Source organism: Harmonia axyridis, chromosome 2, assembly GCF_914767665.1.
Source record: "Harmonia axyridis chromosome 2, icHarAxyr1.1, whole genome shotgun sequence".
Classification (NCBI taxonomy): domain Eukaryota; kingdom Metazoa; phylum Arthropoda; class Insecta; order Coleoptera; family Coccinellidae; genus Harmonia; species Harmonia axyridis.
In genome coordinates this window covers 4906542-4933797 of record NC_059502.1, presented here as the reverse complement: position 1 = coordinate 4933797, position 27256 = coordinate 4906542, and the positions used below count along the sequence as shown (strand labels likewise).

Below are 27256 nucleotides of genomic sequence, written 5' to 3'. Positions count from 1 at the left end.
TGCATATTGAAATATGATCAATTCAAATTATATATTGTGTTTTACATTTTGTACTGCTTGCGCCATCTATTAGAATTATTGATCACTCGTACGAGTTCGGTCGGTGCTCCATCTGTTCGCCGGGGAGTTTTGTTGTTACAGGATTCTGCAGGAAGAATCAGCTCAAAGAAGAATACTGTAAACATTTATTCCATGTAAAATACAATCGATAATCAAAGTTTTCTCATTTCAGAAAATAATTAAATTTTACCAGAGGGTACCTTCATTCTGAAATAACCGCAATAAACATCTATTTCATTGTTTATTCTGTTTTCTACTCTTCATTGTAGTTCTGGATTTGAATGTGATAAAGAAGATTTCTTTCTTATGGCCTCATCTTCCCTGAATCCTTTTTGCTCCTAATTCGTGGGTAAATGAATATTTTTTTATACTTTTGCGCTCTATTCTTTCGCTCATTAACGTAATTGTTAGATGTAAATCTGTAACAGATTCCCTAACTGGAAATCTATTGTTGTTTTCATTGAGTGAGTAACTCTGTTCATCCATGTTTGAAAAAACAATTTCCTACGAGAGGTTGTTTCACTGTTTCAACCATTCAAAACCTACCTACTTAATTTAAGAAATTAATTTCACCAAACTTATGTCCTGAACCTTTCACCTATACAATACATTCACGGTGTGTTAAGGATTTGAAAAAAAAAAAAACATTTTTATCATAACTTTAGCACCTTCCTTTTTGGCGTAGAATATTTTGTTGTTGAAGTTACAAGCAGTGGCGTGGGTATAGGTTGATGAAATAAAGGTAAGAAGATGAAACAAATCGTTCGCGTTTTCAAGTTTTCCTGTCAATTCTCATCGCTATAGTCAAATGATCACGAAGATCTTGTGACCTATCGCTTTTGGATTTTTTTCTTGCGGCTTTTGTGCGAAAGATATTGTTTATGACGAAAATCCTCAGACTGTTGCAAGGGCGTAGAAAAGGGGGGGGGGACTGGAGATAATTTCTCTAATAACACCATCCCTTCACAAGATATTTAACTTGAATTGGCATAAATATTCCAATTTAAAATTTTCATCATGTGATATCCTAATTTTCAATGAAAATCTACAAAGTGATTTTTTTCTGGAAGGGTGCCCGTTTCTTTCCTCCAGAATTATTTTTTTGTGAACCACTGGTAGTTCAGAAAAATTTAAAAAGTAACTCTGGTTCAGTACTACATTTTTTGGTTTGTTGTAGTTTTGTTGTATCTGCAATCGATTTCGATAAAAAAATTCAAACAGCTCTCTATAGTTGTAATTCTCAGGAAATCCAAAATATTATTATTTTTATTAAGTTCCAGTTAGGTAGTTTTGATAATTGAATTAATTATAAGTTTTGGTACTTATTTGCCAACTCTGTAGTGAAGAAAAGATTCGATAAACTGGTTAAGCATCACAAAAAAGTAGGACTATAAGAAACACCCTGTATCTTGAAAACAAAGCGTTTGTGGGCTCATGTTCATGGGCCAATTTATTTTCAAAATTATCCAAGGAATCGCTCATTTTCCTTCGTAACTCCAATTCAGGAACACCCAATATAAAAGCTAAAAACAATCGAATTGGTAATAAAAAAAAATTATTTCGAGTAATTTGGTTCAAACTTCGTTTTCTCTTTTTCTGGCATTATAGATATGAGTAAACTTAGGAGTAAACAATGTTGACAAAAAAAATTTTTTCGATAACCCCCCCCCCAAGAAAAAAAAAGATCTACGCCCCTGCGTCCCGTCCCATAGGCACGCCACTGGCCGCCCCCGCCGCCGCGCGAAATCCCGCAATAAAAATCAATCGGGCAAACGGCGATGTTTTCAGCAAGGCCAGTAGTTCGCGAGCTCGGTCGTCGAAGACGGGGGGGCGGCCTTTTTGCCGACGACCCCCTCCGGCCTCCCCCCACCACTCCCCTGGCGGCCGGCTGGAGCTGGGGCTGCCGGTGCCGACGGCGGCCCGAGATATCCGGTGTGGAGGGACCGCTGGTCTTGTCCGAAGAGGCGTTCTGGAAGCGCTGACGGGCCTTTGGAAGCGTTCGAGGGGGAAAACATGAACCCCCCTTGAAATTTTGATAGGTTAGAATCCAAAAATTTATAATGGAAATTCATTAAAAATGAAAAAAATTAAATTTTTCCACAAATATTTTAATATTTGCGAAAAAATTTTCGGCAACACCCAGAGGCTTCTTCAAATCAAATCAAATTTATTATTATTATTATCATAACGTGATACAGAGTTGGGGCTTGGCCTGTAAACTCAAAAATATGTTAAAATAAGTAATGTTGTCACAAATTACAAGATTATAAAAATATATAAAAAAAATTCATAAGAAGAAAGGGATGAAAACAAAATTCGAGCTATTGAATGAAAAAAGATCACAAAAAAAAAAGAATTCAATTTCACAAACACAGTGCATTCTGTGAGGCCCACAAGTCAAATTTCTTCTTGAAACCTTTCACACTAGGCGTACATATTTCACAAATAGTTACAAAGCCAAAGGTAACAATTAATAGCCAAAAAAAATATATACTAAATTATTTGAATCAGAAAATTGTATCAAAAATGAATACACATATATTATTATATTCATTAAGAGTATTGAGAATTTTACTCGAGTACATCGGACAGAAACTCCTCAGTAGAGGAGGTTACATTAGTAGAAATGTAATATGTTACCCATTAGGTAATAATTCTGGTATTTATTAAAAATTATTGTTAGAACACCCCTTCAACCCCGGAGTATGACCGATACTCCCTCAAAGAAAAAGACTCTCATCTCTCATCATCAAATGGAATTTTTGACTAATTCCTAGATGTTGAAATGTTCCAGTGAGCATCGAATTTGGGACACCGGGTACAATGTCTTTCATTCTACAATGACAAAATAAAGATAAGTGAACGCCAACGTGACTCCTTCCGTTATTAGGTATGAAATTTTCCTGTATAACAGGCCAATTGAAAATTCCCCGGTCTACCATAAAAAAAAGACAAATCGTACTACAAAAATAATATCGAAAAGTTGGAAGATCGCTATAATCGCTGAATCGCCCTCGAAGGCAACTATGTTGAATAATAAAATCGAATTTTGCCAAAAAAAAATGTGTGTAATAGTGAAACACATTTTTTTTTTGGCAAAATTCGATTTTATTATTATTGCCTTCGAGGTCAATACAGAGATTTTGGCGATCTTCCAACTTTTCGATACCATTTTTGTAGTACTTTTTTTTTTTGTAGTCTTTCGCTTCAAAATAGGCCTCAGTTTCGGTGATTACTTCTTCATTGGCGCTAAATTTCTTTCCAGCGCGCATTCTTTTGAGGTCTGAAAACAGGAAGAAGTCGCTGGGGGCCAGATCCGGTGAATACGGTGTATGCAGAAGCAATTCGAAGCCAATTCATGCAATTTTGCCATTGTTTTCATTGATTTGTGACAAAGCACCTTTATTCCTTCAAATGGGGCCGTTTTTTAACGATTTCATCCTTTAAACGATCCAATAACGCTATATAATAATCGCTATTGATGGTCTGGCCCTTTTCGAGGTAATCAATGAATATTATACCTTGCGCATCCCAGAATACTGATGCCATAACCTTGCCAGCTGACTGTTGTGTTTTTCCTCGCTTCGGATTCGGTTCATCGTGTGCAGTTCACTCAGCTGAGTGTCGATTGGACTCCGGAGTGAAATGATGGATCCATGTTTCATCCATTGTCACATATCGACGCAAAAATTCAGGTATATTGCACTTAAACTGCTTCAAACACTACTCAGAATCATTAACACCTGGTTGCTTTTGATCGATTGTGAGCTCGCGCTGCACCCATTCTGCACACAGCTTTCTCACGTACAAATATTCGTGAATGATATGATGTACACGTTCAGATGATATCTTCACAATGTCTGCTATCTCGATCAACTTCACTTTACGGTCATTCAAAATTATTTTGTGACCTTTTTTCATTTTTTCGTCGGTGACAGCCTCTTTAGGGCGTCCAATTCGTGCGCCGTCTTCTTTGCTCATTTCACCACGTTTAAACTTAGCATACCAATCAATGGTGGTTGATTTTCCTGCTGCAGACCCCGTAAACTCTTCATCAAGCCAAGATTTTGCTTCAAGTTTCAAATTTCCCAAAACCACATGATGGAACAACCTAGTACTGTACGACAATCAGTGCCATCTATCGATAACCTTCTCGCAACGGCTCCGCTCGAACTCTATCAACAGAGGAAAATCGAAAGGATGATCGTAAAGAAGCTGGCCCATTTCTTGCTGGTATAAGCGGAACATCGCGCATATAAACGATGGAAGAATGTGAGGACAAGCCGAAGATATGGGTCAAGACTGTACGAAGAACGACGTTAAAACGGAGAAAAGTAATAACTCTCACTCTCAGAAAAATTGAGTGGAATCCCCTACTGATACTACTGGTCCTTTGACGACGGATCTAACGGTTTTATTATTGCTCCACTAAAGGTGTTTCGATAGTTTCGCTTTCCGCGCTATTCTACCGGGGTGGTGCGAAAAGGTTTGGAGGTTCGATGTAGGGGGCGCCATAGGTGTCGGATCCAAAAAGGTTTCGATGCGAGAAAAAGAGGTTTGATAACGAAGTTTGAAGCAAATTACTCGAAATAATTTGTTTTTATTACCAATTCGATTGTTTTTAGCTTTTACAGGGTGTTCCTGAATACGCTCTATTAGTGTGACGTCACACACCGCCATTTTTGGTTCTCCTGTCAGTGTTCGGAATCCAAACAAACAAATTGCCATTCAAATTGGTACGTTGTCGTTGAAGACATTCGCTTATTTTGATGAATAAGATTATTTAAGCAACGATTCTACTATTAATTGATAGACAGAAGGCACGAGATTAATGCCAGTAAGTTCGAACTTGAAGTTCAACTAATAAACACGGCTTTTTACAAAATCTGGGGAATGATACAAGGATTCAAACTTACTGGTATCTATTAACCTCGTTCCTTCTGTCTATCAATTAATATCGAAATCGTTCCTCAAATACTCTTATTTATGAAAATTAGCCAATTCCTTCGACGACACCGTTCTAATTTGAATGACAATTTATTTATTTGGATTCCGAACACTGACAGGAGCACCAAAAATGGCGGTGTGTGACGTCACACTAATAGAGCGTAGCTGAGCGCTGAGCTTTTTTTTAGCTGCTGTTGTCTATATCTATTCATGAATACCAACTCAAGAACATCAAATTTTAATTTTCAAAACGACTCATACGCTAAGTTTGTTTCTTAGCCATAATAAGCTTTTCACCTCTCGAATCCTATCATCGTTTCAAAAAAAATTATCATATCACAATTTTTTCCATTTTATCCTTCACATACGTTATTGGGTTATTCAATTTGAGGAATGAAATTTCCCAAAATGATTCACACATTAATTTAGTTCATTTTTCGATCTGATATTTCAACTAATTAGCAAATCGAGTACTGTTCTTGCAGTCCGAAACTTTCTCCTGATGTATAAACGAGATTCTCCCAACTTCAAATTCACTTCAGCTGGGAAAGTTCAGACCAAACTCTCGTTGTGTCCTTATCTGTTTCCATCGTGAATGGAAGGGGGAGTCCAAATGATTCCACAAAGGAACTTTCCAGGATGAAGAGGTTGAGGGATCATAAAGGGTTTTCCAATAGGAATTATACAATTTTAAATGATTATAATGGCAACACTGTGTATTTTTATTTGACATTTCTTCTGTCATTTTTGTTTAGTAGGTTATGCCATGCCATTTAATCATAGGAAGATACATGCTGCAACAATTTTTAGAAATTGTTGAATTTTTTTATCGAAATCAGAGCTCATTTGTGAATACTGTGAGAAATTTTAGGAATAATTCATAAATTGCATTTTCAGTTAATCGACACATTATTCGGCTCAGTACTAAATAATAATAATATTTATTAGCCATCAAAGATACAATTACATGGCACGTTACACACATATACAAAATGTTTAAAAAGTAAAATCAAAATTGAGGAACTCTTCACAAGAATAAAAATAATTCTGTACCAAAAACAAGGGAGTTGAGGATGACAGAACGTATATTTGAAACAGCTCAAATTCGTAACCGACAAACAGACATAAATCGAAAAGTGGACACTTCCTAATGAAATCAAAAAAAAATTTTAACCCAAAAGTGTTAAGAGATTCCTCTATTTAAGTTCTTGTTTGTTCATCTTGTCTCTGGAAAAAACGCCTTTCAGTATTCCTGAAGATAGATATTGACAAAGGCACAATACGCTCTATTAGTGTGACGTCACACACCGCCATTTTTGGTTCTTCTGTCAGTGTTCGGAATCCAAACAAATAAATTGTCATTCAAATTAGTACGGTGTCGTTGAAGGAATTGGCTTCTTTTCATAAATAAGAGTATTTGAGAAACGATTTCAGTATTAATTGATAGACAAAAGGAACGAGGTTAATACCAGTAAGTTTGAATCCTGTATCATTCCCCAGATTTTGTAAAAAGCCGTGTTTATTAGTTGAACTTCAAGTTCGAACTTACTGGCATTAATCTCGTTCCTTCTGTCTATCGATTAATAGTAAAATCGTTCCTTAAATAATCTTATTTATCGAAATAAGCCAATTTCTTCAACAACAACGTACTAATTTGAATGACAATTTGTTTGTTTGGATTCCGAACACTGACAGGAGAACCAAAAATGGCGGTGTGTGACGTCATCCCTAATAGAGCGTATTGTGGAATTGAAAATATATTACAATCCGACAACATAACCTAACCATGTTGGAGACACGTAAAAATCGCGTATACTCCCTCTATCTACGTTTATTACTCTATGCTCCTCAACCGAACGCCCAGTAGACGCGGTCCGGCAACGTCGCACCTCTCCACCCCGGCGCAAAAACAATAAGGAGCGGCACCGGCGTGCCGTACGGAGTATGCGAGGGCAAAAAAAAATGGAAGTCCTTGTCGGCAAAAAGCCCCAATTAAAACCGAAGTTGTGTAGTGCGTGCGCGGAACATTTCTCGATCTATCACGGCCCCAGCATCCCTACTAGGTAGGCTCTGCTCTCTGTGGCCAGTCTTAGTTCGCGTCTCTCTCTCGAACACAGTGCCGCCACGCGAACACAGGGGGGCCGCAGCCACCCCCCGAACGAGTGACACCACCACCACCACCAGCTGGAGCAGCAGGGTGAGTAGCCATTGCACCATCCGAGGACCGTCTTCCGCGCGTCCTTCGCTTCACCTCCAGATTCCGGCCGGTTGGTTGGGCCCCTAATCTAGTGTCCGTCCGGGAGCGCCGCACACACGGCCGCTTCCCGGGGATGGCGGTTTTGTCCGAGAGGACTTTCGCTTTCTCTCCGCTCCTCGACTTATTGATTTCGAGTGCCCGGTTTTGATGTCTCTCTTTTCCGTTCGACGCGTTGCTGTTTTTCTGGTTGTGCAGGGGGGGCGAGTCGGTGTTGATGCTGTTGGGATGGACCGCGTGTACGAGAAGGGCTGCAGGAACGTGTTGTTATGTAAATATCGCTGATATAAGCTGGGAAAATTTTCGTCCTAATCTTAAGGAGTTGCGTTGCCGATGTTTTATTTATTTATTTACTTTATTTCCACACCAACACCGACGATATATAGTAATTACAAATGCAGAATACAAACAATTCGTTACTTCAAATCAAATCAAATCAAATTTATTTAACAAATCATCACAAAACGATAGGTAACAATTAATAGTCAATGAAAAGAAAAAATAGTGAAACTAACAGAATAGTATAAAAAAAAATTTAATAATTATTTTACTTGAATTCGTCTGACAGATATTCTCAACCGAGTAATAACACTTGGAGATCAGAAAGTACTTCAGGCGTTTTCCATAACATCTGCAGAATTTGATCTCGTCTAGGAGATGGTTGTACAATTTGATCGCCAAATAGTTTGTGGCCTTCTGTTCTTGTTTTATTCTGTGGTATGGTATGCATAGATCATTTCTCTTCCGTGTGGCGTACTGATGGAATTCGCCACTCATTATATATTTACTCTTGTTTCCATGAACATGAACCAAACAAGCATAAATGAACTGACAACAAAAGGTCAGTACCTCATACTTTTTAAAATATTCTCTACAAGAAGTAGTGTTATTGATCCCTGCTAGTGTTCTTATAGCTCTCTTCTGTTTCATGAAAATTGCGTTCGATTCAGGCGCACAATAAATGCCTCAGGATTTCCAAACAGCCAAAAAATATATCTACATCATTATCCATTAGAAATTCATTATATACAGTCATCATTTTGTTTACAGGAGAACAACCTCCTGGTTCAACAAAAAAGAGCTCTTTATTTTTCATGCTCAAATTCAATTTGGGAACTTTGAAATTAATAAAATCAATAAAATTACAGTTTTGATTGGTAATGATTTCGAACAGAAACACGAAACACCACTGCATTATACCGTCTCCTTTTCTCTAATGTGCACATATCGAAACAAGGATCGTAACAAGGATATACATAGATAGAGAGAGTATACGCAATTTTTACATGTCCCCAACATGGTTAGATTACGTTGTCGAATTGTGATATATTTTCAAATCCACAATTTTACTATATCGTTATAAATGTAGATTATATTGAATGAAATATATTTATTTGAGTGATTCCCGATTGAATATGCACATTTGAATATTTGGAATCCGATATTTTTCTTAATTGTCGAATTTATAATAAGCAGAATATTAATTATTTTCTGTATCTAGCTGCTGAAAACCAAGGTTTGGCAACTTTTGCTCTCCTAATGTCATAGGTTGTTTCACCTCGTTTAGCGTGCTTGAAGTTTGTTTTCTGAATTTCTGGTATATTTAGGTAATCATTTAAATAATTTTTGAGTTAATATGAAACGTTGATTCACTATGAGACATGAGAAGTGCTTTCTATGTGGAGAAATTCGCGAATTGAGAGAATGTTTTCATTTCTGCACGTTTCATGTCAAATTTGATAGGACAAAATTTGTTTACTGAAAATGACATATGCTCCCTCTATCTATGATTATTACTCTCAGGTGGTCTCAATTGTTGTGAATGAGCGCTTTAAAGTTTCTTATTTCACGTTAGTGCCTCCCCAATTTTTGAAATTGAAGGAAAAAAGACGAAAACACCTGAATTTAGGCGATTTTGATCTCTCGTTCTTTCATGCTTCCGTGGACACCACAAGTGTTTATATAGGTATACAGGGTGTTCCTAAATTGAAGGTACAAAGGAAAATGACAGATTCCTTGAATAATTTGAAGAAAAAAAATCTCTAAACATAGGCACGCAAACTCTTTGTTTTCGATAGACAGGGTGTTTCTTGTAGTCCTACTTTTTTGTGGTGATTATACCAGTTTATCGAATCTTCATTAATCTTCTCCACAGATTGGGTAAATCAATACCAAAACTTATAATTGATTTATTCATCATCTTGCTAACTGGATGTTTATCATAATTTGGATATTCCTGAAGATTACTAGAACACTAGATGTGAAATTTTTTTCTCGTAATCGGTAGCAGATATACGACAATACTACAAGGAACCAAAAAATGTGACACTGGGCCAATGTTTTTTTATGCATTTTGTTTAAACTATCAGTGGTTCACAAAAAAAAATTATGGAGGAAAGCAGAGGGCAGTGTTCCAGAAAAGATATCACCCTGTAGATTGGTATTCAACATTAGCATATCACATGATGAAAACTTCAATTGTTTATAAAACTCTTTTTTTCTTAAAATGATCCGAGGAATATGTAATTTTCGTTTGTACCTCAAATTGAGGAAAACCCTGTATAAGAAGAAAATATTGGATTGACAAAAAGGATTAAAAATTAATTCGATAAGTAATTGAAGATGAGTTGATTGAATCGAATTTAAACTAAAATCTCTAGAAAAGTTAGTTGTTGGGGAAAAAGAGGAAGACCATCGACAAGAATTATAATTAATAATTATTATAAAAGTGAAGGAAGCAAGATAATTTCCGGAATTTTGTTTGTTTGGTATTTTCGATTCAGTCAAAAAAATTCCAAGTTTTTCTTCACTTATTGTTTTGAATATTTTAAATTAGAAAAATAATCTATAGATCTGTCATCTCTTGTTCAGTAGTTTTTTTATTATATAAGGTGCTTATAATATTATTTGCCACTTAACGCATAGAAATCCAGCCAGCAATCCTTAGGTACATTTCAAGTTGAAGATCGAACATTTCAAACCTTTTTTTTATCCTGCTTAAAAAAATGATTATACTTATGTAGATTCATTCTGCCCCAATAGTTTCAAAGGTTGAATATCAAATGCATCATAAAAATTCCATAATATCCCTCAAAATTTTGCAATCTATCTCAAGCGTGTAAATTCCACTTTATATTCGTAACCAGAAATAACGAATAAAAAAAAGATCAATCGCATCGTTTGAACCGTCAACAATTGCATCTCCCCCTGAAACCAAGCAGGAATTATTGAACCTGTTTCATTTGTAAATCATAAGAGTCAGGAGTAGAAGAATGTCCAGTGACCCTACAGGCCCACAATATGTACCTACCTGTAACTTTGCCTGTGTATTTTGTGGCTTTAAAACTTCTGAGCCGGTGACGGTCGGTGTTGTGTTCCATTGTTTGACGTTTCTATCTGTTACAATTTCGGTTTTATCTTTATTGGAAAGGTAAGCCCTAGAATTAACCTTTGTTTCGACTGCCAATTTCGTTTATCTGTTCTGGTTCGATGAGAATTTTATACCAAACTCTTTGTCTCTAGATATTTCTCAATAAATATTGTGGTTCCTATCCAATCGACTGATATTTTATAACTCTGAAACTATAAAGAGATCTTGTAAATACATATTTCTTTTTGAGTATTTACATTGTAGTAAATAATTTTGCCCAAATTTTATTTTTTGATGGTGATTGAACCAGTTATTTTGTCTAAAAAAGGGTTATTATCATTAAAGATTTTTGTAGATTGAGATGAGTATTCTTTTCTAAAATTTTGTATGTCATTGCCATCTTTCAACGAAGAGTTTCATTGTCATATTGTTATTGCAGTTATGTTTTATGAAAACCATTTTCAAAAATTGATTATTTTATTTGTCTTTGATATTCGTGGATCTCATTCTCAAGCTAGAAGAATCAATGCCTTATATAACTGTATTTTATACCAAAATTCATGCAAGTAGTTCTTATATTTTCCGAGAAAATTTGTGGACCAAGGATAGACGTATTTTTGGATTCTACGTATTTCAAAATGTACCTAAATTGTGAAGATTTTCAGTGTGTTTTTCGAAAGATTACGTTCAATATGAGAAATGACCAAAACTTGCACTTTCATCGACTTGAAATTGAGACCTGACCTAATAAACTCGATGGCTCACAATTTTAAATTGACTTGGATCACAAGGGCAGCATTCTAAATATAGAAGTCACAGGTAATTTCTTCTACTTCAGAAAGGTATAGAATAATTCAGGGTCTGAAAATTTTGGTTAGAATTGGAAACACATGTTCTTGCAATATTTCATGAGGATTGTATTATTGGAAAATTGAAAGAACCAATTTTTTTGTTAAATTTCGTTACCTTGGAATTTATACGTCAGCTTACGCTAAAATTTTTTGTCTAGGCAAATAAAGTTTATCTTTCAAAAATTCGGCAATGATATCGGATTAACATTATAATTTTTTTTTCGATTTATCGAAAAATTGAGAATTGGACCTTTTAAGAATGAAAGCTTATTGTTTTTAAGGTTTCATGGCATGTTACTCATAGAAGGTTCATTTCAGCAATGACATGATACCACGTATGGCGAATTCAAGATACCAACTGCACACATCTTGAAAACGCACACAAAACCAGGCAATTTCTGAAGTTTGTGTTTTTTCTACAATATATTGACTCTAATCGAAAAATTATAAATAATTTTTCCAGTATACAATGAAACGTTCGGAAATTAATCTCGAAATTTGTTTCGTCAGCAGTAAAATGATTGTTTTGACATTCTGGCAACGCCATTTTTATTCGTCATCACTGACGTCATGCTATTGCTAAAATAAATGAACTTCAGCCTCAGAGAGAGTATTAAACATAAATACAGTGCGCGGAAATGAAAACATATCAGTGATACGATATTTCACTCAATTCTCGAGTTTCTTCACAAAGAACCCACTTCTTATGCCCCAAAGTGAATCAAAGTTTCATATTAACTCCAAATATATTCAAATGAATACCTAAATATATCAGAAATTCAGAAAACAAACTTCAAGCGCGCCAAACGACTTGAAACAACCGATGACACTAGGAGAGCAAAAGTTGCCAAACCTTGGATTTCAGCAGGTAGATACAGAAAATAATAAATATTATGCTTATTATAAATTCCACATTTAGGAAAAATATCGGATTCCAAATATTCAAATTTGCATATTCAATCGGGAATCACTCAAATGAATATATTTCATTCAATATAGTATACATTCCTAACGAAATAGTAAAATTGTGGATTTGAAAATATATCTCAATCCGACAACGTAATCTAACCATGTTGGGGACATGTAAAAATTGCGTATACTACCTCTTTCTATGTTTATTACTCTATGATTAAAAGTTCATCGTGTAAAAACCTACACGAATACGAATATAAACGAGCGCCCAAAAGCTCCTGACAACGCGTTAGCGGTCTCCTCATTTTTTTTCGTCGCGTACGCCACTGAACGGACCCCAGAGGAGCTTGGAAGTTGGCGAAAGCACTCTCGAGATGTAAAGACACAGTGAGAATGTGCACGTCCTTGAACCCACGTATTGATTGCTCTGTGGGGTTAGACAAGGAATCAGCATCACTTTCCCCATTTACTTTGTCGACTGCTTCCTCTCTGTGTGTCTCTACCACGAAAATTGCGGACCCTTTTTCGTTTTCCATTCATCTCTAATCGCTGGTGCGGATCGCCGGTTCACCCCCCTCCCCAGACTCTCCCTTGCCGATTGAAGCAGAGATCGAAAAAAAAATTGGACTAAGAACGGTCAGAAATATATCGTCGCCATGTGCAGGAACATATTTCTGACCGTCTGCATTTGGTTTTTTGAGCTTTGTGATTGCGGCTTTTTTGATGGACAACGAGGAGTGTATAGGTTGTTTCTAAAATAAGGATAATAAAAACACAATAAGATTAATTTGAAACAATAAGCAATCTATACCACCCAATGAAATGAATAAAAAAGACTCTCAAAAGAAAAAAAAAAGAAAGAAAAAACAAGCATAACGGAACCAAGATAAATATAGAGAGGTAGACCCCATATTCAGCAATTATTGTACAACATTACACAGGGGAACAGTTGTTTTGGTGTCGAGGTTTTTTGAGCTGATGCTATATCAATTTGATGTCCTGAATTCAAATAACGTATTCATTTTTACCTAGTAGCTCAAATTTTTAAGATATACAATTTTAGAGAAATATGAGCTACATTATTTCAACTCAAATCCATAAGTGTAGTAAACAAAAGTAGATACGAAATTTTTATTTTAGTTATACCAAATACAATATTATGTCGTACTTGAAAACAAGAAAAAACATTGAAGAAATCAAATATAGTCACTCAACACTTCGAAAGCTTCTTTTCCGCGACATTCTTGAATGTTTTTTCAAACAGTCCCTTTTTAAACTCCAGCAGTAATCTACCATCATGTGCATGTCCCATCTTCCTTGGTAGCGGTCCTCCATAACTTTAATATCTTGGTGAAATCTTTCACCTTGTTTCTCACTCATGTCTCCTAAATTTTCTGGAAAACGTACTAAGTGGCTGTGTAAATAGTGTATTTCAATACTCTTATTGCACCCTAAGGATTTAAAATTATTAAACATCTTGTTAACCATTTCAGCATAGATTTTAGCATTATGTTTGCCTAGAAAATTTTCTACAACTGCAACAAATGATGTCTAAGCTTCTCGTTCAACTTAATTCATTGAATTTATGAAGGCAGGATCCTTAATTAATTGTCTTATTTTTTGGATGTCAAATATCCCTGCTTTGAGTTTTCCTGTGCACAACTGATGCATTTTTACTCCTATATATGCAAAACATGACCTATTCTTGTCAAGAGCCTTTACAAATTGCTTCATTAAGCCCAACTTCATATGTAACGGAGGAAGAATGATTGTTTCTCTTACTTACCCTAGTTAGAGGATTAAAAGGGTCAGTTCAGGTACCTGATAGGCAATGGTTCCACTATTTATAGATTAACCTGGAATATACTCAATTACAGACTGACAATAAAACCATTGTATCTACATTAATGAATATATAATAATTTTAGAACTCTCATAAATGAATATACTGCATGAAACCCACATTGGTAGATAAGTTGATGTATCTTATAAAGTAGAGCTGATTTAAAAAACGGAATTCATGTAGAGATTTAGCGTCCGAAATATAGTTAAAATCAGCTCTAAAATCCCAGGCACCAAAAAAAAAAAAATATTTTTTGCCATCTGGTAACCATCGATTCTCACACACTTTTCTCTTCCGTTTTTCCAGTCTCTCCTCAAGACAGCCGACCAGCTACGCATCAAGGGTCTCTGCGAGTCCAGCAACAAAGAGGACAACCCCGAGTTCGAGCATTTTCATTCGTCCAACGTGACAAGGATCAGGAAGTCCACGCATCTGAGACACCAAGACAGCGTTCCGGATGACGGCAGACCGGAGAAAGTGAGAAAGTTGGCCACGCCCAAATTGGAAGAGTTTGAGGTCGGGGAACGAGCTACCGACGAGGCAGGAAACGATGAGATGCCGGTGAACTCAGATGCTGCGACACACTATAGGGTCGATCCTGAGAGAAGAACGCCGTTGAACATGAGTAGCCAGGGGCTGCTCGCTGGCCAAGTGAGTATGGTCGGGTCTGGTCGTCTTGGTGGCCATGCCTTACGATTTACACACAAGTTGAAGCTCAGAATAAAGAAAGACGTAGATATGCCTTTTTCGTCTTTTTAGCTTGCTTTTTTTCACTTCATAAAGTACTACCAAAACTAAGAAGACCTTTAATAGATTCTAGACTCGCAAGAACTTACAATATTTGGCTTCACAACAATCCTCATTATAGAGACAGTGCATTTTTATGTTTTCATTCAGCTGGAAGTTTAATTTGTGTGTTGTACTCTTGCCACTGGTTGAAATATTCAAAAATCTTATACGTCGAAAAGTAGCTACTAATGTTAAGCGGGCTTGTACCAAATTCCAAAAGAATATGTAGCAAGGTTGCAACCAAAATCGATTTCTCACTTCAACGCCTTGTAACTCAAAAGTTAGAGGATATAGAAAATATGGTTATGTGAACTGCACTGAAGATTCGCAATCTCTAAGCATCCTATTTTGATATGGGAGTGCTGAAGGAAAATTGCCAGATCTCCTTTTGCTGGCCCTTTACCTTTCTGTGGTAAAGCAAAATGCACCTATAAGACGGAGTTTAGGAAGGAGGAAATAGAGATAGATATACCCTGGCACAATCTTATAGGGATGGATAAATCCAAAAAGTTCCTTCGGAACTTAAGATTAGATCAGATTAAATAAGAGGCAATAAGGATATATTAGCTTTGACCTTAAGATCTATTGAGCTATCCTGCACTGCTTACAAGTCGGGCAGTAAAGTTTCAACCAACTCCACTACTACTTCATCCATTAGTTGCTCCTGTTTTAAGAACCATGAGCTAGTTTGTTGCAGACTTCTTCCTATAGACAGCTTCACATCTCAGTGGCTTCTTGACAGAAGCAACAGGTATCATCTGGAACTGTTCCGAAGATGATATTCCACAGAATAATGTTTCGAGAGTAAACCTGTCAATTTTCCTAGTTCTGATTTACTGGGGCAGATAACCTTTATGGTCTTGCTCATTGACTAAGAGAGAACTGCGGTATTGGAAAATGTACCTATAATAAAGAGCTTCGCGGAAAGAGAGGGAAATACTCAGACGGGATTAAAGACTCCACGAAGTTCTGCAAGTACTGCATGAGTCAAAAAGTATCTGGATGTCTGCAAGAACATGCAATACCTCCTCACTGGCTTCTCGCAGGTGATTGCAGTCTCAGAAGCCTTTATTATTATTTGAATCAGGATGGTTGCAACTCGGTTAGACTTACGGGAACTGCGACCAAATGGATCTTTTGTTCTTAACTCTACCTACTCATGCAAACCCAAGGAGGCTGTCGATACCACAGTGCGGTACCCATAGAAGAGTTACCTTATTGCCTCTAACGTAACCTCTAAACATCTGAAGATGCAAATCTATGAATTAAACGTGAATTGACATACCTACTACTAAAGCCGAAAGCTTCTAGCTATGTTGAACATCTCGTTTGCATCTAAAAATGTTGCTGAACAAATTAAAATTACCGTTATCCTTCCAGACGCTATTCTCCCACTTCGGGGTGGACACAGATGACTTCCCTCCGGAACCGCCAGCGCCTTCGGCGATACCGGTTGGTCACGTGGACATGGACCACTCCCCCACCAGGACCTTGCTCAACAGCGGTTCCATCCACAGAACGGATATCTCCGACTCGAAGTACGAGATCAAGAAGGAGGCCATAGACATAAAGTTCGAGACGTTGCGATCGTACGATCAGGACTCCCTGCTCGAGATGGACTCCCACAATTCCAGGATGTCGGGCGCCGACCTCTCCAGGGACAGTCACGATGACCAGGACCAGTCTATGCACTCGATGCTGGTGACGCCGGAGCTTATGGGGATGGTGCCTGGGGTGTCCAGTCGATCTGGTAGGTTTTTGTTTTCATAAAAATCATATGTATTATATATTTTCATGTATTGAGGCTTTGGTTTTATTATTTTTTCCCTTTGGATTTTATTGATATATGATAGTATAGTGTATCCAAAGTCACTTGGAGGAACCCAGAATATTTCAATTATACAAGGGTTGTCCAAATTTCCAGAAATTCCTTTGGAGCCAGTGAATTTATTGCCTGACAATATCAATAAAATAAACCCCGGTATTTAGCGGATCGCAGTATTCACTTCGAAGAGATATCTGGCCAAGCGTTTTTATGGACTAGTTCAAGTGACTTTTGATATACTATAACACTGACTTCTTTCATCATTTCCACTTGAATGAAACTTGCATATAACATGATGCTCATCTCCTAGCTCGTTACTATTTGTAATACATAGGCGTATAACTTTGCTTCCGTCGTTTTTTTTTCCGAAATTCGAAGCTTTATTGTAAAAAAACTGGTTAAACATTTATGATTCGAAGTATTGTCCATCGCTGGCCACTACTTTCTCCCATCTTTCGGGTAGCTTACGAATCCCGCGTTGAAACAACTGGTCATCTTTTGAAGAGCTCCACGAATCGATCCAATTTTTTACTTCTTCATAAGACCAGAAGTGCTAGTCAACCAGGTCATATGTCATTGATCGAAACAAGTCCGAGGGAGCAAAGTCTGGATAATACGGCGGGTGGGGTAGGACTTCCTATTTCAACGTTTCCAAGTATGTCTTGACCACTTTTGCAACATGGGGTCGAGCTTGTCATGCAGTAAAATCACTTAATCATGTCTCTAGTTGTATTTCGGCCGTTTGTCTTTCAATGCTCGGCTCAAATACATTAATTGCGTTCGATAACGATCGCCTGTGATTGTTTCAGTCGGTTTGAACAACTCATAATACACTACGCCGAGCTGGTCCCACCAAATACTGAGCATGACCTTGGAAGCGTGAATATTCGGTTTTGTCGTCGACGTGGAAGCATGTCCGGGATATTCCCATGATTTTCTGCGCTTGGGATTATCGTAATGAACCCATTTTTCGTCTCCAGACACAATGCGATGCAGAAATACTTTCCATCTTTGCCTTGCAAGCAGCTGTTCACAAGCAAACAAACGCCGTTCAACATCTCTCGGCTTCAACTTGTACGTCAACCAATTTCCTTGTTTCTGAATCATCCCCATGACTTTCAGGCGTTTTGAAATGGTTTGTTGCTTCACTCTCAATAATCCTGCCAATTCTTGTTGCGTTTGACAAGAGTCTTAATCAAGTAATCCCTTCCTTTCTGCATCTTCGAAAGCCTTCTCCCTTAGACCGCCATGCTGACCTTTGACGTCAACATCACTGTTCTTGAAGCGTTGAAACCACTCTCGGCATGTTCTTTCACTCATAGCGGCCTCGCTATAGGTATTTGAGAGCATTGGATGAGCCTCAGCCGCAGATTTCTTCATATTACAGCAGAAAATTAAAACCTCCCTAAATGACGAGAATTTGCAGAAACCAATATGTTAAATGATGTAATGTTTACAAATACCTAAGATAAGTGATTCAAATTGATTAGTCAATTAATTTCATTCTCATTTTTCTTTGCAGAAGACACAATGAACGGTAGCGGGGACATGCTGATGGGAAAAACTTCATCAGACACGTCGAGAAACCACACAGGGGGGCCTAAAACTTGGACACAAGAAGACATGGACATGGCTTTAGACGCTCTAAGAAACCATAATATGAGTCTGACAAAGGTGAGAAGAGAACTTGGCGAGGTTCAGAAAAAATATAAGATATATCAAAATCAGGTTGATCCTTGTTTATTTATTTTATTTTGTTATGTTGCAGGCCTCTGCAACCTACGGCATTCCCTCCACTACGTTATGGCAGAGAGCGCATAGATTAGGAATAGATACACCGAAGAAAGAAGGTCCAACGAAATCGTGGACTGAGGAGAATTTGAATAACGCCTTAGACGCCCTGAGAACAGGAACAATATCGGCCAACAAAGCTAGCAAAGCGTTTGGCATACCGAGCAGCACGTTGTACAAAATAGCCAGGAGGGAGGGGATAAGATTGGCGGCGCCTTTCAATGCAGCTCCAACCACCTGGACGCCGGAAGACCTTGAAAAAGCCTTAGAGTCCATCAGGTCCGGTCAGACGTCGGTGCAGAAAGCGTCGACCGAATTTGGAATTCCAACTGGGACACTTTATGGAAGGTGCAAAAGGGAAGGCATTGAGCTGTCGAGGTCCAATCCAACGCCTTGGTCCGAAGATGCTATGGGAGAGGCCTTGGAGGCGGTTAGGTACTTGAGCTTTTTCAAAACTCCAGATGCAGATCGCATTTAGATGTAGAATGACAATTTAAAGCCTGGCGCGAAATTTCATGTTGATAGCGTAACCAGGTATCAAGATATTTAACTTGAAATTGGCATAGGTATTCCAATTTAAAGTTGCCATCATGTGATAAACTAATTTTGAAAGCAAATCTACCGGGTGATATTTTTTCTGGAACGGTACCTGCTTCTTTCCTTCAGAATTTTTTTTGGAGGACCACTAAAAAAGCTTAGAAAAATGTGAAAAGAAACATTGGTCCTGTAGGTTCCACACTTTTTGGTTTCTTGTAAAGAGTGTTTTTTTAGAGCTATAATTGCAATCAAACAACGACGGATTATTCGATTGACATGAATTTCATTTATCCGCAAGATAATCTTGTGGTATTACATTTTAAATATGATTTCTGGCATATGACCGCCACGGCTGGCTCGGGTGTAATCCAATATTCTATGACTTTTTCCAACATTTATGGTCGTATATCGGCAATAACACGGCGAATGTTGTCTTCCAAATGGTCAAGGGTTTGTGGCTTATCTGCATAGACCAATGACTTTACATAGCCCCACAGAAAGTAGTCTAGCGGTGTTAAATCCGCTGGGTGGTCCACCCCTTGATTTTTTTTTATTTTTCAGACAAAATTTTTTGTTTTCATTTTTTTATGATACATCATACAAAAATACATGCAACCCTGAATTTTCACCCCTCTACGATTAACCCTTATTTTTTATTTGGTAATTAAAAAGTTTTATTTTTTTTGCAAGAATTTTTTTTTATTTTGTCATGACTCATAATGAAAAATCTCATATGACTCTCAATTTTTCACCCCTCTACGTTCAACCCTTATTTTTTATTTGTTAATTATAAGCTTTAATTTTTTGGCAAAATTTTTTTTTTATTCTATCATGACTTTAAATGAAAAATCTCATATTACTCTCAATTTTCACCCCTCTACGATCAACCCCTTTTTTTTTGTGAATTATAAACTTTAATTTTTTGGCAAAAAATTTTTTTTTATTCTGTCGACTTAAAAAAAAATCTGATTATACTCTCAATTTTTCATCCCTCTACGATTAACCACTTTTTTTTATTTGTTAATTATAAACTTCTATTTTTTTGTTGAGAATTATTTTTTATTTGTCATGACAGAATAAAAAATTTCATATCTCTCAATCTCTCTCAATTTTCACTCTTATACGATCAACCCCTATTTTTAAATCCCGATTTTTATCGTTTTTAATCTATCCACAGATCCGCAATAAGGTTGCAAGATGGCAATCAAATATTATAATTGTAGTACGATAAATTCTTATTCAGAGTTTATAATTTCAAGTTCCTTTCATTATGATTTTTTTTTAAATTCAATTTGATCTCCCGCCCTCGCTGGTCGAATACTGATCAACTATCAATCGATCAGTTATCCCCGCCAGGTGTCACCACTTATCCAGAGTATATATAAAATATATATATAAAAATGAATCCCTTTTTCCCTTGGTCACGGCATCACGCGTGAATGGCTGGAACGATTTCACTAATTCTTTTTTTGTTGTATTTGTTATTTAATAATAACAGAAGGTTCTTATGTGAGAAAAAATTACAAAAGTTGCATAATTCACGTAGTTGACATTGAAACAAAGAAACGTAGTTTATAATGTTTATATGCTCTTTGCAAATACATCGGTCAGAGCCGCTTCTGTGGCGTGGTCGACAAAGATCTCGACTGAGGCACCGAAAGTCCGGCTTCGAATCCCGGTGAGGGCATGGATGTTTAGTGGTTGTTCAAGTCATTGACAAAAAATAAAAATTGTATGTTGACATAAGGATGAATGCGAGTGTGAATTATATGTGATACGTGTGGAAAAATTAGGAGAAATCCAACAAATTTGTGACTGGGTACATAACCTAAGGTTGAGCCCAACAAGCGAGAAAAAATGAATGAATGAATATCGGTCGGAGTTGGTCTGCGGTCGGAATTATAATAACAAGATATCTACATAATTAATTTACCATTTCTTAGTGTATTCTTCACATTGGTTTCTACAGGATAATTTATAGTGTGTTTAGGGCACGGATGTTTAGTGGTTGTTCAAGTCTTTGAGAAAAAATAAAAATTGTATGTTGACATAAGGATGAATGCGAGTGTGAATTATATGTAATATATATGGGAAAATTAGTAGAAATCCAACAAATTTGTGACTGGGTACATTAACCAAAGGTTGAGCCCAACAAGCGAGAAATATTGAATGAATGAATATCGGTTGGAGTTGGTCTGTGGTCGGAGTTATAATAACAAGATACCTACATATAACATAATTCATTAACCATTTCTTAGTGTATTCTTCACATTGGTTTCTACTTGATAATTTGTTGTAATGTGTGTTTTTTTTCTGAAGTGCTTGTTCAACAAGGTTAGTCAAATTAATATAGTGTTAGAAAGTTTTGATAGACCCTTCTCATACTTTCACAAAATATAGGTACTACAGTTTTATTTTCAGTTGAATTTTTGTTTCAAAAATGCCGGCAATCAGACGTACAAACTTAAGTCGCAGAACCCGTAATGCTGCAAGTCAAAGAAATACAAGAGCAAGTCAAACTGAGCAACGTGAAACGCGGAATGAAGTCGAACGGAATCGATGTAACCGGAACCAACAAAATAGAAGTTTTGCGTTTAACCCCTATAGAGCTGCATTTGATTATAACAAAGAAATTGACTACAGTACACTGCATATCGTTGCTATTGGACCAATGAACGTTGTTTGTCAATATTGCAAGGCATTTGAGTTTAAAAATGAAGCCCCTGCATTGCGTTGCTCGAACTTAATAAAGAAATTAACTTAATTCAAATGAAAAGATAATATATATTTCTTGATTATAGGGCGGTACGAAGTTCGCCGGGTCAGCTAGTATAAATATAAAATTATAAGACAATTATAAGTTTAGGTACTTATTCACCCAATCTGTGGCGAATATTAATAAAGATTCGAAAAACTGCGATAGAATCATTACAAAAAAATTGGACTGGAAATTGGGCCCATGTTCATAGGACTTTTTTTCTTAAAATTATACAATTGAAATCTCTGATTTTCCTTTCCACCTCCAATTTAAAAACACCCTGTATAGAAACAATCAACTATCAGAACTAGGAAATTCAAGCGGACTAACGAAAAAAATTAGCACAGACATGAAATTAAGAGCTTTTGGGCGCCCTTGGAGACCACATCTCCCTAGTTATATGGTCTTCAAAGGTGCAATTAATGCATAAATAAACAAGTGCTCAAAAGCTTCTATATAAACTTGCTGCTTTCCTCTTATTTTGTTTGTATATTCACTCCTAACTTTCTCGCTTTTTTTTCAGACTTGGCCACATGTCGATCAACCAAGCAGCCATCCATTACAACCTGCCATACTCCTCCCTCTATGGCAGGTTTAAAAGGGGTATAAAGTACGAATCAGAAAACCTGGAAGGAAATACAGACAGCAATTCACATCTAGAAGTCGCTTTTGGCATGGACTATGCCAATCCTCATACACATCAACAGATCCAATATCAGAACCAAACCAGCTGAGATGAAATTTTTGATTTGGATTATCTTTGAATCCTAAACGATCCTTCCAGTTTAATTTGAATCAATCGAGTGTGATGAAAATCAACCGCTTAATTTTCTTTTTGGAAAAAAAAAATTTGTTGCAGCACAAAGAGAAATCTTCCTGTTGATCCGATAATATTTTGTAGTAGGAATTCTAATCTAAAGGTTCAAAATTTAATTGGAAGAATTGAAAAGCTGCAACAATCCAAAAAGAAAAGTTTTTGCTTTTCAAATGACGTATATTTCACGAATTTTCTGGTCTAAAAATGTACTGAATTATGGTAAGATGGTTTTGTCCGAATGCTGTGTTTTATCTGAAATTCTAAAAAGTTCTGGATATTATTTGAATGTTTAGCAAATTGAGTTACCTTGTTGATGAGGAAAATGTGCAATATGAAGCCAATTCTTAATCAATAGCATCAATGTAAATAACTCATGTATATTATTGTAATGTAGTTAATATCTTCAATTTCTTTTGTTGTTTTCATTATTGTTGTTGAAGTTTGTTATGTTTGTTTTGTCCGACTTAGGGTAACCATATAATTTTTATACAATTAATGATAATTACCTACTTACATTAAGTATACTTACATTTTATAAGATACTGAATAAATGTTTAATTTTTTATTTCCGAGAGTGTTTCAATTCTGTGAGTTGACATGAAGCAATAAAATATTGTTCAGTAAACAATTCTTTCAATGGTATTGATGATTAACTGAACTAATGATTATCAGATATAGTACAAGCATATCAGAGGAGAAAAATAGTAATTTACGTAACAAGTCCGGAAAATAGGGTTTTTTTGGACGAATAGACAAAATTCCAGGATGAGCGTAAGCGAGTCCTGGAAGTCTGAGTCCAAAAAAACCATTTTCGGGCGTGTTGCGTACAATATTTTTTCGGCAACCAAGTAAAATAACACTATCGCTGCTGCTTTCCATATTTTATTGCGATTGCGATAAAAAACATGCAAATTTTTGACAACTAATTTCATATGAACTGTCAGCCATTATCTCGGTTGCTATGGATTCCATGATTCTTTTCCGGCCTAGTCCGGGAAGTACGTACTTTCCGGACTAGGCCGGGAAATGCTACTTTCTCAGAGAAAAAGCGTCCGGGAAGTGAGCACTTCCCGGACGGTTGCCGAAAAAAGCTATTTAAAAAGGTTCATATCGACTTCAATTCTTTCCCTATAAACAATAATCAACAATAGGAAAAATTATAATTTTGGGCGAATATTTTGAGTTTTGTCAAAAACTGAATTTTTGCACGAAAATGTGCAACTTGCCAAACAATTAAAATCATAAATAATATTCTAAATAACCAGTTTCATAAAAGAAACTAAGAAATAATCGAATTTTTTTATTTTCATATAAAAATTGTAATACATGTATAAGATCTTTTAGTATTTGAGACTTAGTAATCAATGTAAAAACAAAGGTTAGGTAAATAGATAAAATATATAAAGTAGCTGAGATAGAAGCAGTCATTTCTCATTCGAATATCATTTAGGAGGCAATGGCCTATAAAATTATAATTCCAAAGACATTTAAAATATCGCATAAAAGAATATAATAAAAATTATCTAAAATATCTAATGAACATTTTGACCGTTGATTTTCAAAAAAACCAAGTGATATATCACTGAGCTGCTGCTCAAAATTTTAAAAACAAAGAGTAAAATATATAAATAAAATATTTAAAAAAATTATCTATAAAATGAAGCTGTGATAAAATTTGATTGCTTTTGAATACAAAAATTTCTGTTTACCACAACTTCCTCATAGTAAATTACCTAAAATCTATAATTGTACCATAAAATATTTTTGGTGTAATCTTTGTATGATTCATTTTAAATCGTAGCAGAATTGATAATGAGAAGGTTCTGGTGGAACAGCTGGAGGATCTTGGGGTATGGTTATACCCTCAGCATCTAAAAGCCGCAACTTGATTTCCATTGAAAGGAGGGTATCCAGGTCTTTATCGAACTCTCGGCTATGCATTCGATTTCCTAGTAAAGCGTTAATTCCATCAGTCCAATACGCAAAAGTCAGTTCATCTGGTGCGACACAGTCCAAAGACTGCAAATCCACTACTTCTAAGGCGAGCGAAAAGGCTAAAAGATGACATGCTTTTCTCCCTTTCATATGAGGACAATCTTTTCCAGTCAATAAAGCTCTTATATCGGAAACAGCCAACTTAGACGGCAATTCTTCTGCGGCAGGCGTGCTTTTTTCATCGCAGTCTCCGTAATGGAGAACCTTATGATTGATCGATAACCTCATAAACCAGAATTTATCCTTGATCCGCTGCCCTCTGGTTGAATATTTCGTGAAGCGGGTGCCTTCCACCAGAAAAGCCAGTCTTTGTTGTTTTATCAGAGAAACAATGTCCGGTGTGATTTGTTCTCGTAATTCGACAATAGGTCTTGCGTGAGATTCCCATTCCTCTCTAGATGTTCTTTCCAGCTGCCAGAGTTGGGTGATTTCGCTATAAGTAAGAGTTTGGAGTCTTGCCTTCAACTGATCCAAAGAGGAGGGAGTGTCGGCCAAAGCTCTAACGATCTGCTCGCGAACCACGCTAGCAACTTTGCAAAAGTCCTCCGAGGTAGCTCGCATCTCTTTCCATGTTTTGTTTAACAGAAGTATACAAATGCAGTAGCATTCCTCGAAAGGATGGTCGTGGGTGAAGAATAAAGGTTGGAACGAAGCTCCTTGTTCCGAAGGCGCCTCACCTACCTTCAACAACTCGCATAGGATTTTAACCAGTTCTACGCTCGCTCTGCCAAATGGACATTCATGTTCATCCGCCCTACAACTGTTCTCCAATACTAATTTGGTGTAACTCTCTGGGTGATTCCTCGCAAAGTAAATCATGCAATCGAGCGCCAGCAAACCAGGTGGAGTTTCAGTGAAATCTAGTGCGGGATTGATGTCGTTTTTGAAACCCAATTTTTTATAATCTCTGGTGAATCCACCGGGTCCTCTTGTTCCTCCTGCGCCTTCACTATCGAAAGCTATACGACGAAGCTCTTTGATTTTGTCGTGGCCATCTTGGTCCTAAAGAATACAACAGTCATCATTAAATGAGTATTCCCTTCTCAAGAATCAATCTACACATATTAAAGCAGTGGAAAAAGATGAGTCTGTACATTTTACATATTCATGAAAAATTTTGGAAAGTTATTAAGAGATCTACATTTTTCATTTCAATTTTTATACCTGGGGATCCATCTTCGTCATCATTCTTTGTTCCAGTAAACCCAACATCAGTGTTTGCAATACATAAAGTTGATGAGCCATTTCAGCCCCTTCAGCAGCTCCTGTTTGTAGTATATTGTGCTGAATACACATTCTGAACTGCTTTGTACTTAAAGTAGCTGCCAATGAACGTCTTTTCAACATATCAGCCTTAAGGAAGAGAGCATTAATCAATGCAACTGCATTTTGTTGTACTACAGGTGTTGCTTGTAAGTGTTCTACTAAAGAACCAATTGGAATCTCTTTTTCAACCTAAAAACTATCAACATTAGCTTGAATCGGAAATGAAATGAATATTACTAACTTGTCCATATCCTTCTGTACTGTTCAAAACAACATTTTCTAATATAGACAAGGCTGCCTGGGTGACTTGAACTTCTTGTTTAGAATTCACAAGACTTGCTACTCTTGTTATAAATTCACCATTGAGTATGTCCCATGAGACACTACCATGTTCCATTAGTTCAACAAAGGATGTTAGAGTGTTAGCTAGTATATTTCCTTTACATTTTCCACCTTCGATCTGCTTGATTATCAAAGATAATCCTTGCTTATTTATGAAATCAAAGGCAAATGTCATGTCAGAACTCAAACTCGATAATGTACTAACAGCTCGAGATTTTTCTTCGGGTGTCCCATTTTGTAGTTTTTGTAATATATCTTGGGCTGTCTTAGAAGGAGAGAACTGTAGTCGTAAAATGGACCCATTCTTAATTTCGTTTCTATTTTTTTCAGTGATATAATTTTTGTTATTGTTTTCATTGAATTGTAATGCATATTGCTCAGGATCAGAGAGATTCCATCCATTACAAAGTTCCTGGATAATTCCCGTTAGAGGTTGCTTTTGATTGAATTCAATAAGCTGGGCAACCTGATCGGTCATTTCCACTGCAATTTTGACTATATATGAATCCTTCATCGCTGGCATTTTTTCTTTTGGTTAACTCGACACAAATTACTCTCTGATTGCCAAGAATTTTAAGATATCATTCATTAAAAGTATTGTTTCTAGTGTCACATGACATAAATTAAATAATGATGAATCCCCTACTGAATAAATTAATCATTGGTTCAATTATTAAGTATTCGGCAATTTATGCCGAATTATATAAATTAAGTAGATTGGGCGGCGACGCCGGACAAGAATTTCAGATTGTCCACCTTAGCGAACAAAATGAAGTATTTTTCCAAACAAAAGCAAAACCACAGAATATATGTCAAAACAGAACTGTCAGAAGAAAAACGTTAATATCTTAGAGTTCTATGCTTTCAACCACAGAACTTTCCTACCATCGACAACAGGA

The 27256-nt window shown here is 36.5% G+C and overlaps 2 protein-coding genes across 5 annotated transcripts in view; one reads left to right on the top strand and one right to left on the bottom strand.

The window, feature by feature from the left end:
• The window catches only part of LOC123673049 (protein tramtrack, alpha isoform-like), a 49914-nt gene extending 26591 nt beyond the window's left edge, over positions 1 to 23323 (top strand). For 3 of the 4 annotated variants that reach the window (XM_045607458.1, XM_045607457.1, XM_045607459.1), the window contains exons 4-8: positions 14544 to 14888; positions 16407 to 16776; positions 18374 to 18525; positions 18620 to 19077; positions 22461 to 23323. In XM_045607458.1, coding sequence (XP_045463414.1) covers positions 14544 to 14888; positions 16407 to 16776; positions 18374 to 18525; positions 18620 to 19077; positions 22461 to 22671 — 1536 coding nt within the window. In that variant the 3' untranslated portion in view covers positions 22672 to 23323. Of the gene's footprint in view, positions 1 to 7363; positions 7533 to 14543; positions 14889 to 16406; positions 16777 to 18373; positions 18526 to 18619; positions 19078 to 22460 lie in introns of those variants that run through there. The other variant, XM_045607460.1, reaches the window with a different exon arrangement.
• A 718-nt stretch (positions 23324 to 24041) lies between these two features.
• On the bottom strand, positions 24042 to 27202 carry LOC123672924 (engulfment and cell motility protein 1). The gene is made up of 3 exons (XM_045607291.1): positions 26257 to 27202; positions 25914 to 26204; positions 24042 to 25751 (listed from the first exon to the last, which is right to left on the bottom strand). The coding sequence occupies exons 1-3, from the start codon at positions 26878 to 26880 to the stop codon at positions 24540 to 24542; spliced, it is 2127 nt and encodes a 708-aa protein (XP_045463247.1). The 5' UTR covers positions 26881 to 27202; the 3' UTR covers positions 24042 to 24539.
• Between the last annotated feature and the right edge of the window lie 54 nt (positions 27203 to 27256).

Excerpts from the sequence above, each read along its gene's own strand:
- LOC123672924 (XM_045607291.1), bottom strand. The coding sequence starts at position 26,880 with ATGCCAGCGATGAAGGATTCATATATAGTCAAAATTGCAGTGGAAATG. Across the intron at positions 26,205-26,256 it reads GTACAGAAGGATATGGACAA|GTTGAAAAAGAGATTCCAAT; the intron begins GTTAGTAATATT and ends GATAGTTTTTAG. Across the intron at positions 25,752-25,913 it reads TGACGAAGATGGATCCCCAG|GACCAAGATGGCCACGACAA; the intron begins GTATAAAAATTG and ends TGTATTCTTTAG.